This window comes from Trichoplusia ni, chromosome 5 (assembly GCF_003590095.1).
Source record: "Trichoplusia ni isolate ovarian cell line Hi5 chromosome 5, tn1, whole genome shotgun sequence".
NCBI lineage: Eukaryota > Metazoa > Arthropoda > Insecta > Lepidoptera > Noctuidae > Trichoplusia > Trichoplusia ni.
In genome coordinates, this window is record NC_039482.1 from 1,641,045 (window position 1) to 1,658,159 (window position 17,115).

A 17,115-nucleotide genomic window follows, 5' to 3' on the forward strand; every position below is an offset into this window, starting at 1 on the left:
GTAAAGGTCCCTAGAACCCGCTGCACTGCATATACCTACCTGACAGCCAGAAAGTGTTGTCTGGCTACAGTATCAATGAAAGAGGTTGGTGATTTTAATATAATTAAAACAGATTTTTAAAAAGAAGGTTTAATAATAATAATTAAAATTAATAAACAAAAATTACATAATTGGAAATACACAACAATTTACTAACCTTTATGCGGATATCGAAAGAGGTATTTGTGAATATTAGTATAAATAATTAATAGCATAGTGAAATGTTGTTGGGAGATTAAACGGTAGTGAAAACTTGCGGTGTTGACGGCAAGCCTTAACAGTAAGCCTGACCAAAATTATATTTTACAACCCGTTATGACCCTACAAATACTTGCAGACTTTTTAAGGTTATGCCATTTTATTTCCCAATAAACATTTCTTTAAGAATAAAAATTAATTCTAAAATAATAAAAAAAACTTAAGTAAAATAATAATAATATCATAGTAAGCTTTTCCCTCTGGTTTTGCAGCCAGCTTCGGTTTTATCGCCCTCAGACGCCAGTATAATCTTGAAAGAAAATGGACGAAAAGGCCATCCACCACCCGCGTAGAATTTACTCATAAATTCCACCCTGAAAATAACAGTCACTTAAGTACGACATTCAACAGTTTCAATTGTTTTTTGAGAAATATCGTACGGTATACGTAATATTAATTGAGTAGGGCTAAAAAACAAACAAAAAGAAATCTCTATATTTAAGTGCATAAAGATTAGTATAAAACTTACCAATGCAATCGTAAAGTATGCAGGAACGCTGATAAGCCCTCCATTACTACGAGGATGGACACAGTGAATGCAGCCCAAACCGCGAAGATGAAGAACAGTTTCACAGCACCATATACGGTGTGATCGTGAAGAGCTAATTTTGACAAAATCATCACCCACAACATTTCCGAGAGCTCTGAAATGTTTAATTACAATTATTCAAGCATTCGGTAAAGTAAAAGTTGAACCGTCGTGCAACAAAGGGAACAGGTCACTATGTTTAAAAAAATACTTTTGTATCAACGAACTGTTAAGATCGTCGGAGGTTAGCAATCTGACTCGACATTCCTTTAATACCAAGCCTTTGTGTGTATTAATGATTTTTTCTGCATATTGTGTGCAATGCAATATAATGACAAGAAACTCAACAACAAATCTTTAGGAGCTCCCCAAGAAAGCAAGACATCCAAGAAGTAAAAAAGCTAAAAGTTTTTTTCATAAATCATGTTTAATCAATTCAGACTACTACTGGAATAGTTGTAATCGATACGTACGTGCATGGGCCAGTGATAAAGCCCACAATCGTAGATATGATGCTGTATGAGATATAGTACTCAAGACGAACTCTATAGTGTGGACAGCTTGGTGTATCATCAGCTCAGAGAATGGAGCACTATATTTTGCCAGTTCTTCTTCTAGGTGTTCCTCCTCTTTCTTGTCATTAGGGTGATTAGAACGAAGGTATTCAAGTTGGTCCTAAAACAAATGTATGTTTATTTCCAAACAACTACGCTACTGTTATCTTATCGGTGACAAGAGAGCAATACCTGCAATAAGACTCAATAGTTGAAACCTTATTTGTTTTTTAGAATAATCTGTCACAATAACATGTTGGTAAATTTTTATTTATATACAGCTTAGTTTCAACTAAGATTGACAGAAATAAAGACGTACCTCAGTTTCCTTCTTTTTAGTTTTATATAAACGATTCTTATAGATAGGCGTCCCAAACAATAAAAGAGGAACGCACATCACAGATACCAGTAGTAGAATATTCTGAACGAATCTTTGTTCGGCAAACATATACCCGAATTTACATCCTTCAGATGCTGGTTTGGTTTCTGACAAAAGCGCCATGTCAATAAATAAGATCAAAATTTGTGGTGCGCAACTTGTACCTAATTCTGGATCAGCTGTAAAGAGGCATAAATGTGTTAAGGGACTAGCGTTTTTTTTTATGAAAAGAAAGTATTTCGTCACTTACAAAAACTTTATTATCTCTTTTCATTCACGGAAAACTGCATAGGAAAAGACCCGGCCTTTTTAAAGGCATGTATGACACAGGTCCAAAATGAGGCCCCAAGAACTTAAATCTAAATTGTGAGGGGGCCATCTACCAGGGATTATTCACCCCAGTTCGTGGCTAAGGTTGTAGACACGTGCGGCACCGAATTCACTATCACAGACCTCAAGCGGAATTCTTCGAATTTATGCAATTAGTTTCAGCGGTTTTTTCTCATAAGGTCACCGTGGCCATGGTACACGAAGGACAGAGGAAGGAACATGAGTAGGTTTTAGTCATAAATTTGGCACTCCCTTCCACTCAACCCAAAGCACATAGATCCAGGGACCCCGCTCTAGCTAACCAGTTATGAGAAGAAAGAATTGGGAGTAATCATAAAGAGTAACCCATTCAGGTTCCGTTGTGACGTCATTAACAAACCGCTCGCCACAAGCGGCTCTTTGGATTACTATTATTTTATTCTAAACCTAATTTTCGTATGTGATTACGTAAAAAAAAACAGTACTAACGTGATTTAGCAGAGTACCAGAACCACTTCAAATAAATCATCACCACTAGCCAAAAGAAGAGAAGCGTCAAAAACAATAGTTCGGGAATAAATTGTAGAAATATAGAAGAATAATTCTTGAAGAACCTTGAAAATATTTACAAGTCATTTATTACAACTATATAAACAACAAAGCGTGCTGAAAATTGAAAGCGTATTTAAAGATCAATAATTAATATATGTATAAAAACACATAGATTCATAGATTCTGATCCCACAATAGCACATTCTTCTATCCTCAGCTTAACATATTATAACCCAGAGCAAAGCTTTGCCCTTAAAGAGATGAACAAAGACTAGATCGTCTTCAGGTACTTTTGTCTCTAATTGTATCTCTTTTAAAAATCCCCATTATCAATTTTTAATACTATTACTAAACAACGAGTAAAAAAAATAACAAAAATCATTTCAAGTATTTGCATTTTAACATTCTCTCTTGAAAGTAACACACTCAAAACAGTAGTTGGGAAAAGTGCTTGAAAAAAATATGTCGACATCGTATTTCGTCGTTTCGACAAAGTTGATACACGTGAAGAGGATGACACGATGACTTTATGGAAAGTAAACCTTTTTTTTTATTCTGACTTGCTTAAGTGCAAATTAGGATGTGAATATAGAAACATCTGAATCATCTCTCACCGATGATTGAAGAAGCTCAATATAATACCAAATATCATGTGAATGACTCCCACAATAATGGACAACTTCATTTTGGTGGAATTCTCGTACATAATCTTATTTTTCGCCAACTGTGAAGAAAATTTCAACTCATTAAAAAAAATCTTAAAATATTATTACTCTAGCCATGTTCTCTAGAGCAGTTCCCATTTTCTCTATAGGTAAAAATCTTAAATCTATTCTAGTCTTAAAATTGCTAATATGTTATTAAAAGGGTACAATGCCCATGAAAGACGAATAAAAGGACAGCCGCCGGCAGAGAATCTATTCACGGTCAATATTCTATACGAACAATTTTAAATTATTTTTACATTGTCATGAGAAAGCGAAGATTGAAACTACACGCGCAGACTTAATGTAGGGACAGGATTACAAAGGTTATCAAACTGTTGCTGGTCATGGAAAAGCGTCATTTAAATTATATTAAATCTGGAGAAAAAAATGACGTAACAAATCATCAACAGGATAATTTAAGATAAGTCAAAATTAAGACACAATAAGCATCTCTTAACGTACTTGCGTTGTACGTGGTACGTAGTAATTAAAAAAATATATTTTTCCTTAGCAACCCACCCATGATTGACTAAATATTTCAGATTATTGTAATTATACGTGAGGGCAAAGGCCTCTCTTCGTATACTCCATACATCCCAATCCTCGTTCATTCCCGATCAATTCAAGGAAATGTGCATTCAGCCAAATGTCCAGTCCTCTCTTTCTCTGAGCACTGATATTTACAAATACTTGATAAAAATGACCCAAAATCGATTAAAAGTAACTCAACCAGAAATATTGAATCCGCGCACATTAACAATAAGGAACACTGGTAAATGTTATTCATGAAAGGCTGTCGGCAAAATAATTAACATTTCCATACATTTAAACGAGAGTCAGAATATATTAATTGAAAATGTAACTGACTTTACATCGTAATGTCATCCAATAACATTTGCGAGGCGAATGGCGCTGTGGTCAACCACCGTTTGCCTATACTAACATAGAACTAAATGGACATAACTTTTCTTGTTGGTAGAGCCTTTGTAAAGCAGTGAACTGTACAATAAATAAACGTACGCGGTAATGAAAATGAGTTTGGAACCCGACACCCGAGCCCATTTGACTAAATTAACATGTTATTGTGATCCGAACCAACATCAACTGCCGTCGCGTTGTTTTTAACAATAACTTAAACGTCTATTTTGTTGATAGACGAACATAATGCTGCGTTTTCACCTCGTGCCTAACGCTGGTTATGAGAATTCTTCAGAAGATATTGCCATAGGACTACATTTTGTGGAATCTTCTAACAAATTACTGACCACTGGATACTCAAGCAGTTGTTTAAAAAACGTGATCATATTTAATAGTAATTGCGTTTAATAAGAAATCTGATTTGGATAAGCTTTTTCGTTTCCATAATCACCGGCCTTCAGCTTGTTGCAGTATGGAAACTCCTTGTAATGAGCCTGTGTTGTCCCTAATGCCCGTTTAGGGCATTCCTTAGGGTCGCTTTTGATCTTGTGTTATTATAGAAATATCTTACCGCCCAAACCGGGTCTTTGCCCCAAGGATAAGGTGACCGGGTTTCCCCAGCGGGGTCCAGATCTACGTTCTCACTTTTGCTCAACTCCTCAACACTAAAAGTGTTTATCCAATAAGATTTCTGTAGCACAATTGGTTTTGCAAACCAATCGTTGTAAAAGAATCCTGTGCACATGCTAAATAGTCCCAACAGCAGAATCACATATCTACCTGTAAAGAAAAATAAAGTTGATCGATGATCCTTGCAATGTTACATTTTTGATAAAACGGCTTAATTATACAAAAGAAAATATCTTCACAAATGAAAAAATATCCAGTCGTCATTATTAAAAAAAAATCGTAACTTTAATCCTTCAACGATCGGATATGACTGTTTTAAAAAAATATGTGTAACTATAGTGACATTATTTCGTACCCATTTGTTCAGGGTGATTACTAGTCATTTAAAATGCACCCTATACTGCTAAACCCAAAGCTCTATACATACTAATCTCACTTTATTCTGCGTATCATATCAGTTAGGAAATACAAAAATTTGTTCAAGAATAAATCAAAATTGTTTGATTTAATTTAATTACCCAATTAATGTCTAAAAAGATAAAAATATAATGTTGATTATTATAAATAAACTGTGTGGAGTCGTACAAAACGATTGCTGCTCAACCGTGCATTGAAAATATCGAATCGACTAAGAATATTTCTTCGACTTACCGCCAAAAAATATACACCAAATCTCATTTGTAGACCTCATTGCGATAAACTCTTGTTCTTTTTTTACCATCCATACACCGCATGCGACTAGAATCAACCCGTGGCCGGCGTCTCCAAACATCATTGCGAACAAAAACGGAAATGTGACAAGAGTGTAAAGACCTGTTAAATAAAAATAATAATGAGATAACATTAGTTAATATACATAAATACCCCTAGGCCCTAGGGTTCCGTACTCAAAAAAAGAACTATAACTGAGGCTCCGCTCTCAGTCCGGCCGATCCTAACCAGGCTTTATTTCATGAATTACGACGATTAGTAATGCAGATTGCAATAAAAAAAAAAAGTTGGAGATTAATAAATTGACCCACAAATTCAATTAGTACCCAAAAGATTCGCATGTTTGTTATTAAGATAAAACGACTGTAATCTTAAGTCGCGGGGTGTTTCACAAACATTACAAGCCACATGCACAAAAACCTTGAGCGTTGCGATCCCAACTCGCACTTGACCGGTTCTTGTACACATTTTATACGTAGCCATAAAACAGTTTAAAATAGTTATGATTTGGAATAATCAAAGGACCAATATCTTTGATATAAGACTTATCTACAGCAGATGTGGGTCCCCCTAATAAGCACATTAATTAACGAAAACTGCGACTTAGACAATTAATGTCATCGAAATTTTCGTTTTAGAAAAAAATAAATTAAAATAACTAACTAAGCGATACCAACAAGATGCAATTCCATCTGAGTAGAACAAATTAATTTCATAAAACCTCCTTCAACTTTAAATGAAAGTAACTTTTGTATAATAGATTTTCTGAAGTTAGTTTTGAAGTTATTACTTCACGCGCAGAGTTACAAACAGTGAAACAAATTATTATAAACTCAAACATACGTTGTGATTTTAATCTCTTTCGAATATTCAATTTTGTTACCTACCCAATTGAGATTCTATTGTGATTTTAGATTTTATTGTATTATTTATTTTATTTTATTTAATTTATTTTATTGTAAGATTCAAATAATTGCTATCATATCTAAACATAGAAAACTGATTGAACAATAATCATGTATGTTTACTTAATGCACGCAACCTAGTGGGATAGTAATACATACCAAACATTAGTTTTTGCATTAAGAACATAATAGGCAATACATACCTGAAAAATGGCCGCCCAGGAAAGGGGCCACACGTCAAGTTATTAAAAAAAATAACAAGTAAACGTCTATGAGACTAATTAAGACCTTTTTTGAATATTAACCACTTTTTAATTTGGAACACTAAATTTATATCGAACTCCATCGGCATTTATCACAAAAACGACACTTTATTGAAAAGTGTGATAAACCTCAGCCGCATTACGGCAGATAATTTTATATCGAATATCAGAAAAAAGGATCGTAGAAAGTCGTCGATATTTTTTTATCTTCTTCATAACACTTTGGCAGTGTTTCCACAATCTAGGAACTTTCGTTGTTCGGGTGCACACACGTTCGGACCGGAACACATCTGCGGATCGTATGCACAATGGTTACCAAAACACAAACGAGTGTTCAGAATACAGTTTTAGCGTTACCTGGGTTTAGTTCCCGATACGTGGAGTCTCCGTACGCGTTGATCAGAGCTTGGAAACCTCTCGTGAATTTGTTGACGCGGTGGTACGTTGGATGCATGTCGTTCGTGTCGACTTTAGACATGAAAGACGGGACGTTGCTTTGGAGAGCCTCCTGAAATAATAAAATATTGTAAAAGCGAAAGTTTGTTTGTGTGGATGTTTTTTCCTCTTTCACGCATAAACCAATGAACGAATTTAGACGAAACTGACAAAATAGCCTAGTGGTTTATTTCAACATTGATTTATTTGTCAACTTAAAACAAAAGACGACCGTTCAAAGATATTTTAACTTTTCTTAAACAGAGAGTCACTGTAAAATCATCCTCTTTAAATTGTACTAATATTTCCCTTATATAGCGATACCGTTCAATGCAGACAACTGATTATTTCACGGTTTGATTAAGTTTTTCCATTTCCCGTTCGCATTTCAACACTCGTGTTCACGAGGGACAGGCTTTATATTTTAATTAACCATTGTACTACCGTATCACGGTATTATAGGCAACTAGCTGTATCACGCGGTTTTGCCTCTGATGTTTTTTTTTATTTTTGTTTGGGATGACGAGCTGTAGTTTATACATATATAATACCAATAGAGGTCGGAATTAACGTAACAAATATACGACTTACGAACTTGTTATTCACTTTAACAGCCTATTTACGTCCTAGGGTTGGTCACAGGCCTCCCTAAAGCGAAGGGATGTTCCAATATTGCAATGCATGATCTTAAAATGTTAACGCAACCCAACGCATTTTAACTTTGAAAAAATCACTTTTCCTGCATTATAATCGAAGCATCATGTGGGGCATACAAATCCATATACAGAACCGCGTGGCCAGTGAAATCAGTTACCTTCCCTTTACGCTTCGATAAATGTCCGTCTTATTAAGTCTTTCAAACAAAATTGTTTGGTTCACATTGGTGTTTATTTACTTTTGTAGGTACATTCTTATCCACAAAATCTCAAAGTATCGACTTGTCAGGTAAATGATTGATCATTGAGTAACTAAGGTACCTAAAATATTTCTTTGTAAACCCAAGAGACGACCTTCTCGGAATAAGATCAAAAAGCTCTATTCTACCAAAATCCAAGTTTCTGTTGTATATATCCCGTTGGCCTTTTAAGAAATCTCAACAGATAAGAATGCTGGAATTGTAGAAGTATTTCAATTATTTTGTGGTCAGCGGGTACCATTTTTCCTGAGTATTTCGAAGTAATACTGAAGTTTGGTTTGGTTTTATGATTAAATAATAATATTAATCTATTTTAGTCATTACAACAACATTTATATATCCGATGCCCTAACTCTATTGTATCGGGAAAAGATTTAACGTATGTAATTTATTCAAACCTTCTAAAACTTTTGACTTTAACTTTTAGTCTAGCTAGTCTATTATAAACAATTTAGTTGTATTTACCCTTACCTGGTAGTTTGAGCAGACGGCTGTGTGTGAGGATGACAACAAAACTTACTGTTATACTGTGAGCAAATACTTAGGTTGAATTTTAACATTAACTTACAGAACATTTACTAAGAGTCTTGTTGACTTGTTCCAAATCCAGATCCGGAACCCAACACTGGCCTATGAGACACTTCCTGGTTATGTCCACATTAAATAAATTCATTGTATGGTAAATGGCCTTTGCCTTTCTGACTTGAGCCACCCAAACTCTCCATTGTCTGCTAACAGCACGTAAAGCTTTACAACGCAGGTAGGAAGTTTTTGACAGGACCTGGGGATTATAATCATTTAAAAATAATCATGGATAATAATTCCAATTAAACGCAAATACAAATACACACAAATGTATTAAATTCAAGAGTATGAGGGACAACGTATTTTCATACTATACCTACTATTACTAGGGCCAATGAAATTAAATAACCAAAACCAATTTCTACTTAAAATTTTTGGAAATAAATTTAAAGCAAAAGAATACATTTCAGCTTCAGCTCTTCAGTTATGAAAATATAATTATATTATATTTGCCCAGAAGCGTGTTAGCAGCAGATATTCAGAAGTGCAGTACCTCAATACTCAATAATTTATTGCTTCCATATTCCATAGTATACCTACATATCAACAGATGCTATTTTAACTAACATCAGTATGGACTGTCAGGCACAGCACGGTGTGAAAAAGAATGCTTGTCTTAATTATTATCTAAGTTATATAGTTACCTGATCCATATCATTGATTCTAGCCTCCAGTTTAGTCATGAGGTCTTGTCTTTCCAGGAACGTGTTGGGGCACGGATACGTGTTCACTCGGAACCCCGTGCACACCTTAGTCATGCGAGCGGCCAGCTCTTCTCCTTGACATACAGCTACGAAAGCCACTTTCCTTAATTCTTTACGCTGTTGAAAAACATAATATTAATCCAGTAATAGGTTTTAACATGTATTAGATGGAGGAAGAGTTTGTAATGTATGACAAGTTTCGACCCAACCGGAGTCCTTAATCATGAGCTGACGCGACCCGAAACTAGTCTGGCAATCCCAATAAATACGCGTAAGTAAGCCTGGGCATCGTTTCATAATGATTCATTCTCACGGCAATCACTATAAAAGATCGATCAAAAATTCTATCGATTCAAAAACGAAAAAGATCAAGCCAAAAATATTCCAAGCAAATGGTCGTTTGAACAAACTTTAAAGACCTGTTCATTGCCCATGCAATAGACGTGACAGTATTAGTTAAACTAATAGTAAACCCTAAATTAATTTAGTTAACCCTCCGTCTAAGTTTGAAGGGCTAAACCTGTGCATACCGGCAATTCAAGCACGGTTCAAGTTCCCCGCCACTATAATTAACACGTTTGCTGTGATATGATGTTAGCATTTCGGTCAACACATAACGATAACTGGCATGATATTCCGAGAAGCTTTTAGGATCTCACTGCATAAATTTATACGGAAATCACACATATATGCAGATTTAATTCGGAGACGTTTATGAGAATTTTACTTAAAGTGTTATACAAAGTGTTGTGCCAAGCTGGCTGACAGACATTCCACATATCAGACAGTCCTGAAAATAAAACCATGTAACGCCTATGACAAAGATACAAATACGTCAAACATGACAACTATGAACTTTTATCTAGGCGTTTCAATGTGTCTACGAGGATTGCCTTTTTATAACTCTATTTTGGAATCTTGAATGTTGAAAGTGCAACAAAATAATTTGATAACAATCTCTTCGATGTGTATAATTTGCAGAAAAATCGATAAAATAATCGAATATAATAATATAAGATATACGACGTATTCAAGTTATGCAAACGACGTGTTAGTTATTGAGACAGTGTTTTAATCAACTTACAGTGTTAGGGTCCATAAGTATTGCATCGTCAGGTGCCTGTCTGTAGTATATGATGCCATGTGAGATCCTGAAGAGCATCATTTCGAAGGCGTAGCACTTCGCTCGGTCGACCACTCCAGTGGTGACTATAAGGCGGCCACCGGTCCCAATATCTCCGGCTGCGGCTGCACTGGCAGCGGCAGCCTTTCTGTAATAAAGAGATGGTATGTAACCTCACAGGATAGATTCACACGACAAAAAAAAAACGTATCGTAAGATTGAACATCGCAGTCCGAGTGTTGTTCGATAAAGTTACGCTGAAAAAAAAACATGGCGGCTGTTTAATAATAACGGCCAATTACAAGTATTAAAAAACCCCCGTGAAACTTATGAAGTCACAGAAACAATACTATTTAATAGTAAAGACTTGATACTTTAAAATACCTATTTACATTATTTGTTCATAATTTACATACACCTACAAAGCTTTAGCAAAAGCATACAAAAAGAAAACATTCAAAGCGGACCAGCCGATTAAGAGGAGTTCTGTGACATACTCATACACAAGTACCTACGTCGGTAGAATCAAAACAATATGTACTTTATGAAGATATCATTACTAACTTTGAAAAAAGTGTCTCCCTTCTTATTTCAGCATCTCCCAGTAGAGGACCGATATTGCTAAGCACATAATACAGTTCTGAGAGCTCCAAGTAATTCTTCATTAAATGCATTTCATTCAAGTTCATTTCTTGAATATCGTTTTCCCATTTCTCAAGTATATTCTAGAACAAATTAACAAATCAGAAACAATTTTTTTTTATAGGTAATCTATCCTAATATATAAAGCTGAAGAGTTTGTTTCGTTTGTTTGAACGCGCTAATCTCAGGAACTACTGGTCCAAATTGAAAAAATATTTTTGTGTTGAATAGGCCATTTATCGAGGAAGCCCTAGGCTATAAACCATCACGCTGCGACTAATAGGAGCGAAGGTACAATGGAAAATGTGAAAAAAACAGGGCAGGTATTTATACCTGCCCTGTTTTTTATGTATTTTTTAAGTTATTATTTACCATAACTTATATCTTCTACCCACGGGGACGAAGTCGCGGGCAACAGCTAGTTTTACATAACTTCTTTTGTTATTTGAAATTGGAAGTCAAGCTGTGACAAAAATAAATTTATTTATTTTTAATAAATCATGGTGTATGTATATTCAGCTTATAGACTATATATCTTCGGTTAAATTTATCTCTCCGTAGCCTGTCCGTAAGTTTATTATGGGTCTTATTAGGCTGATATTCGTGATACCTTAAGGCAGTCGCCTTAATTGACACACTGATTAGGCGAGCGAGCCAGGTGAGGCAGGCGAGACAACGTCCTCGGTCTTCTAACCTGCCAGCCTGCCACTCGATAACAGGGATATCTTAGATGCATAATTGTATACTCTACCAAAGATCGATCGACCTATGTACTACTCAGACTCGTAAGACACGCACCTAAAATGCCTTTAATATTCCTTCTTTTACTAGTTTTCTTTACTACTTTCTCTGTACCATAAACAAAGTTTCTTAATGATGATAGGGTTTCAAAGTTTCTATGTTTATCTTTACGCTCGCAACAGTTTTACTATCCCGCAGATGCCAAGTGACGGGAATTTTGAAAAACCGATAGTGACTTTTGTAATTTTATGACTTTAAGATAAAAATCGAAGAAAAAACAGTTACACTACTTACTTTCAAGTTTGGCACAAATTCACGCAAATAATAAATATGTACTCTTTTACCTATTGTTGTCTGTGATCGTATTGACTTAATTATTGTTGAACTTCGACTAATATGCGACCACTAGCGATTTTGTAACATTCATATTAAAAAATAGTTCAATTCTTTAAGATTTTGGGTTTATAGGATTTTGAGGTCATCCGTAAAAGCTTTGTTGCACTTTTACAGACTCATTTCAATTTAAAAGCACTAAACTATAATATAATAAGTAGTGTATCTTTAGGAGAAGGTCTGACAATGTTTTCAATATCAAGTTTCGTTACTCACATTATGAATCGGGCATTATATATAACTAGCTGTTGCCCGCGACTTCGTCTCCGTGGGTAGAAGATATAAGTTATGATTTATACCTGCATTCTTTTTTTTCACATTTTCCTTTGTACCTTCGCTCCTATTAGTCGCAGCGTGATGGTTTATAGCCTAAAGCCTTCCTCGATTAATGGTCTATTCAACACAAAAAGAATGTTTCAATTTGGACCAGTAGTTCCTGAGATTAGCGCGTTCCAACAAACAAACTCTTCAGCTTTATATATAGATAGATAGATAGATTAATTCGAATACTAATTTGAATAATAGTTGCATAAAATTATGTTCTGATATTACAATACATTTGACCTCACTTAGTTTTGTTGTGAATTCAATTTTAACGACGCATAGAATGTCAATCATATGTCCCAATGATTGGCATCCAATTACAGACCGCTAATGCCCCCAGGGGAGATAACATGATACCCTCATTATGTTTACTAAATAAACAAAAACGATGTTTGTGAAAACATTATTTGGATAAGCATGCACGTATCAAAATTACATGCAATACGATGGTAAAATTTTGTTTAATTGCCGATCATTGTTTCATTTTACGGCCATTATTTGCTCAATCACTTATTTAGGGCCATTAAAAAAAAGAATAGTATGTTAGTCGGACATTGTGTTATAATAAATAGTATTTAGACGAATAATATTTAGTTTCGATATATTTTTTATACCCCAGTTATGCGCGTAATGCGACACTTAACAAATGCCTTTCTAGCAATAATTTATTTCCAGGTGGGCCGAAGCCGAAGCAAGTCATAAAAAATTGGGCACTTATCAAACATATACTAACAATTGCATAAATTGGCTTTTCAAAAAAAAACAGTGGCAGATGGTCCTAAACACTAAACTAAACGGAAGATACCTTTGCCTGATAATACTTTTTAAAACATGCTACAGTACAGGCAAGCAATCAATATAGGGTTGTAGAACAATCATGTAAATTAGTGAAATTAAAAAACAATTTTACAACGTATTATTTAGGGCCGGCTTTATTGTGTTACTGGAAACCGTTTCACCTGTATTTACTCATAATTACTGCGATAGGCTGGCTGGCAATAAACTAATTGTTATATGCTAAGGATAGGGTTTCACGGATTCTTCTTTTTTTTTAATTTCAATTCAAATTGAGAGGATGTACAATTAGAAAGATAGCAGCGAAAGGGTGTTGGACAAATGATCCATATCAAATAACTAATCTATTTACCTCGTGTTAAAGTCTAAGATTATCGAAACTTATAAGCAAGATCTAGGCAATAATTAGCAACTGGCTTGTGAAACGTGTACCCATGTACACGAATATTTTAACAAAGACTAAGTTTCATATATCGTAGAGTGATTCTAAGGTCAAATATCAGACACCTACCGCTTAAAAAAAATCTGCTAAAATTGCACATACACCTGAAAAGAAGCCCCTTTCTGCCTTTCAATTTTCAAAACCCATTATTTTGACAAATAACTTATCCTATCTCTCTGAATATACTTTTTACCTCATGTAGTTTATTCTAGTCTACCAAACAATATCCTCAAGTAATATGAAATAGTCTACCAAACAGTGTCTTCAAGTAATATCGAATATATTAGAAAAATATTGTTCTCCATTTGTAAGATGTTCGACAAAACATCATGGTTGAATGAATTCAGTTAGGCGATGCAACATTTCTGAATGCTGTTCCTGTCTGCGGGACCGGGCCGCTCAAAAGTTCCAACTGGGGGTACGCATATATGATTTGAATGGGGTGTATGTATGATTAAACGACATATATTGTTTGTTGTATTCACTCTTATTTCAGTGACAACCCTGTAACTCGCCCATAAAAGCAAGGTGTTGGGCTAGTTCGCTCTCTTTGCTGTTCCGCGCTCGGACTGGACTGACGTCTGGATCATCAGCTAGTCGCAAGGCCACGTGAGACATTTGATAAGTCTTGCAAAAAGGTGACAAAGTGACATTTGTTTTATCGGACTTTAAGCTCACTATATTATACTCTACAACTCCCATACAACGCCAGCTAGTCTCAAACTATGCAAAGCTTGTGTTATGAGTACCAGGCAACTGATAAACATCCAAACTACGCCCTGACACAGAACAAATGATCGTGCTTTTCACAAAAACATTTATCCTGGCTGGAGATCGAACGCACGACTTCTGGTATAGCAGTCAGGGCCACTAACCATTAGAACTATAGGCAAGTCAATAAGTATAAGTTACCAACAGTAGACCTACAGGCCAAGAAGAAAAAAAAAATATGTCCATACCTCGAACTGTGCCATCTCCTGAAGCGGCACAGCCTTTGGGTCAGTTTTTTGTTCGTGTATAGGAACATCGTTTTGTTTCATTTCAGATTCCATAAATCGAAGCTTTCGTTCCATTTCAGCAAAACGGCAAACCTCTAAGATGAAGCTCCTTTGAAATGCTTGTAGATCGGGATTCATCTGGAATTCAGAGTTTTTTTAGTTAAACTAAAGTTAAATTAAACTTTATAACAATCCATTTTTTTATAAATTAATAAGGGTTTAGTGTATTTGATTGACTAGTCTCCTGACCAGCATTCGATACCAACGACTGCTTTTTTCAGTTTATGTTTTTATTTTATACTTGAAATTCCCCATTTCTCGAAAGTTCAAGTCGTATGCACTAGACACACACTAAGAATTGTGGATCACACAAATGCTGGTCTTTCGCAGGGCCAACCCAACACAAGTCACGCATAGCGGCTATAAGACACGACTAGTTTGTTTTGAACAATGGCTCAGCAATAAGGGTAAGCTAAACAAACATTAATTATTGTCTTTCAGAATACTCACATCTATGAACTGCACACATCCCATCTCTCCGAGGTGTGACAAAACATCGAAGGCAGCTTCTGGTTGAATGTACATGTCACATAAGCTCATAACATCACTTCTTAGCATGCAACCCATTATGATCTAAAAAACAAACACTTTTAGAAAAAGAAATATTGTTGAAAACGAAGAAATTTTGCCATCAACCTTATCACTACTTCCTGAAAGTAACTATACCTATCTACGTTATGATAAATTATATTGTATTAGATAAAAATATTAATAAACATAATAGGTAACGTAAGTTACGAAAAGAAAAAAAGATGCCAATATGAAAGCGCAGTTCGAGATAGGAATACAAAAAATGAGTAATATCCAACGAGCAGGCACTTAAACTCTGCCGACGACTGTACCAAAAATGTCTAAACTAATTGCAGAAAAAAGCATTCTCCATTTAATTATTTAGAAAGTATATCTTCTTACTAATTAATGTGTCTTTTCACGAGTACTTTGCGAAAGAAGAAAATATTAATTTTCTAAATATTTTTCTTTTATTTATATTTTCACTATATAAGTTCTTTGAATCGTTTTATGACATTAAAATTCCATTTTTAAGTTTGACGTAGACTTCTTTTCGTATAATCATAACTGATAAAAGAATTTCGAAACTGTAAAAAGTTTTTATCTGATCAAGTCTTAATTATTATGACGCGCTATTTAGATTAATATTTTATCTTCTGATCCAGGCTGTCTGGGCTAACTAGATAAAATCCCAAAAATATTATAAAATCTAAACTAAATTATCCTTTAATATAGTTTGTTCATAATATTATTTTGTTTGTCTTTTTCACCGATTTTATATTAAAAAATGTTGTGAAAGTGTTAATGTTACATAGACTAACCAATATGGTCTTCCGACGTCTGCATTTATCCCCAATTGATCGTTGTATCGATCAATTTTCAACGTAGCCATAATACCGCAATACTAGATCGAGACAGACCACTGAATTATATTGCTTTGGACACAGAATACAATTACACCACAAGCAGTGTGATTTTAAAATCACAATAATACATGTTTTTCTTTTCACTAGATCTTTCTTTCAGTTTCACCTTTGTTGTTAATCACATTTTATCAATTGTAATATTAATTTGTTCCTTCAATTCATTTATTAAAATTATTTATTATTATAATTAATTATTTATTTTTATTTATTAAGACCGCCGTTCTATTTGTATATCTTTTCTGTGCATGATTAAGAACAACTTTTTAAACTACTTAATTCTCATAATACTTAAAGTCACCCATGCTGACTAAATTGTCTATTTCAAGTTACAGAAGCCTTATTTAAAACATTACTATCATCTAATCAACCACATTGTGTATTGATGAACATATTTCCTTGTTAGATAAAATTAATTGTGAGCCTCCTGTTTTCCACGCGCCGATCCGTAACATATGTTTATCTGAAATAGTATTTATTGCTGGCTGTATTGAAGGTAACAAATCAACGTGCCTCGCTCAATCGATTACTCGCTACGTAGCCTTCTTCTGTTATTCTTCGGTTCCCAAGAGAATGGCAGGCAACGGAATAATTTACTGTTTCCCAACTAAGTTTTGAGGTGGGCCCGCTGCTCCCGAGGGTCACAATGCCTATTTTCTCCTCGTACATTACAGTCAATTGCAAACATTACTTTGAATAGAAAGGTGAATATGTTCCCTAAGTGACGTCGTGCATAAAATGACTGTTTATTTTTTTTTGTCTGAAAAAGG

General features: G+C 34.7%; 1 protein-coding gene across 2 annotated transcripts; it reads right to left on the reverse strand.

The window, feature by feature from the left end:
- Positions 1-153: 153 nt before the first annotated feature.
- On the reverse strand, positions 154-16,524 carry LOC113493985 (V-type proton ATPase 116 kDa subunit a-like). Of its 2 annotated transcripts, XM_026872064.1 has the most exons (16): positions 15,825-16,524; positions 15,363-15,485; positions 14,814-14,990; positions 11,082-11,242; positions 10,479-10,665; positions 9,335-9,511; positions 8,674-8,886; positions 7,112-7,262; positions 5,527-5,688; positions 4,817-5,025; positions 3,235-3,344; positions 2,558-2,682; positions 1,700-1,938; positions 1,300-1,501; positions 767-941; positions 154-611 (listed from the first exon to the last, which is right to left on the reverse strand). In XM_026872064.1, the coding sequence occupies exons 2-16, from the start codon at positions 15,477-15,479 to the stop codon at positions 479-481; spliced, it is 2,538 nt and encodes an 845-aa protein (XP_026727865.1). In that variant the 5' UTR covers positions 15,480-15,485; positions 15,825-16,524; the 3' UTR covers positions 154-478. The 2 variants fall into 2 exon arrangements, with proteins under 2 accessions (XP_026727865.1, XP_026727864.1); XM_026872063.1 differs by lacking the exon at positions 15,825-16,524 and having other exon boundaries at positions 15,363-15,635.
- Between the last annotated feature and the right edge of the window lie 591 nt (positions 16,525-17,115).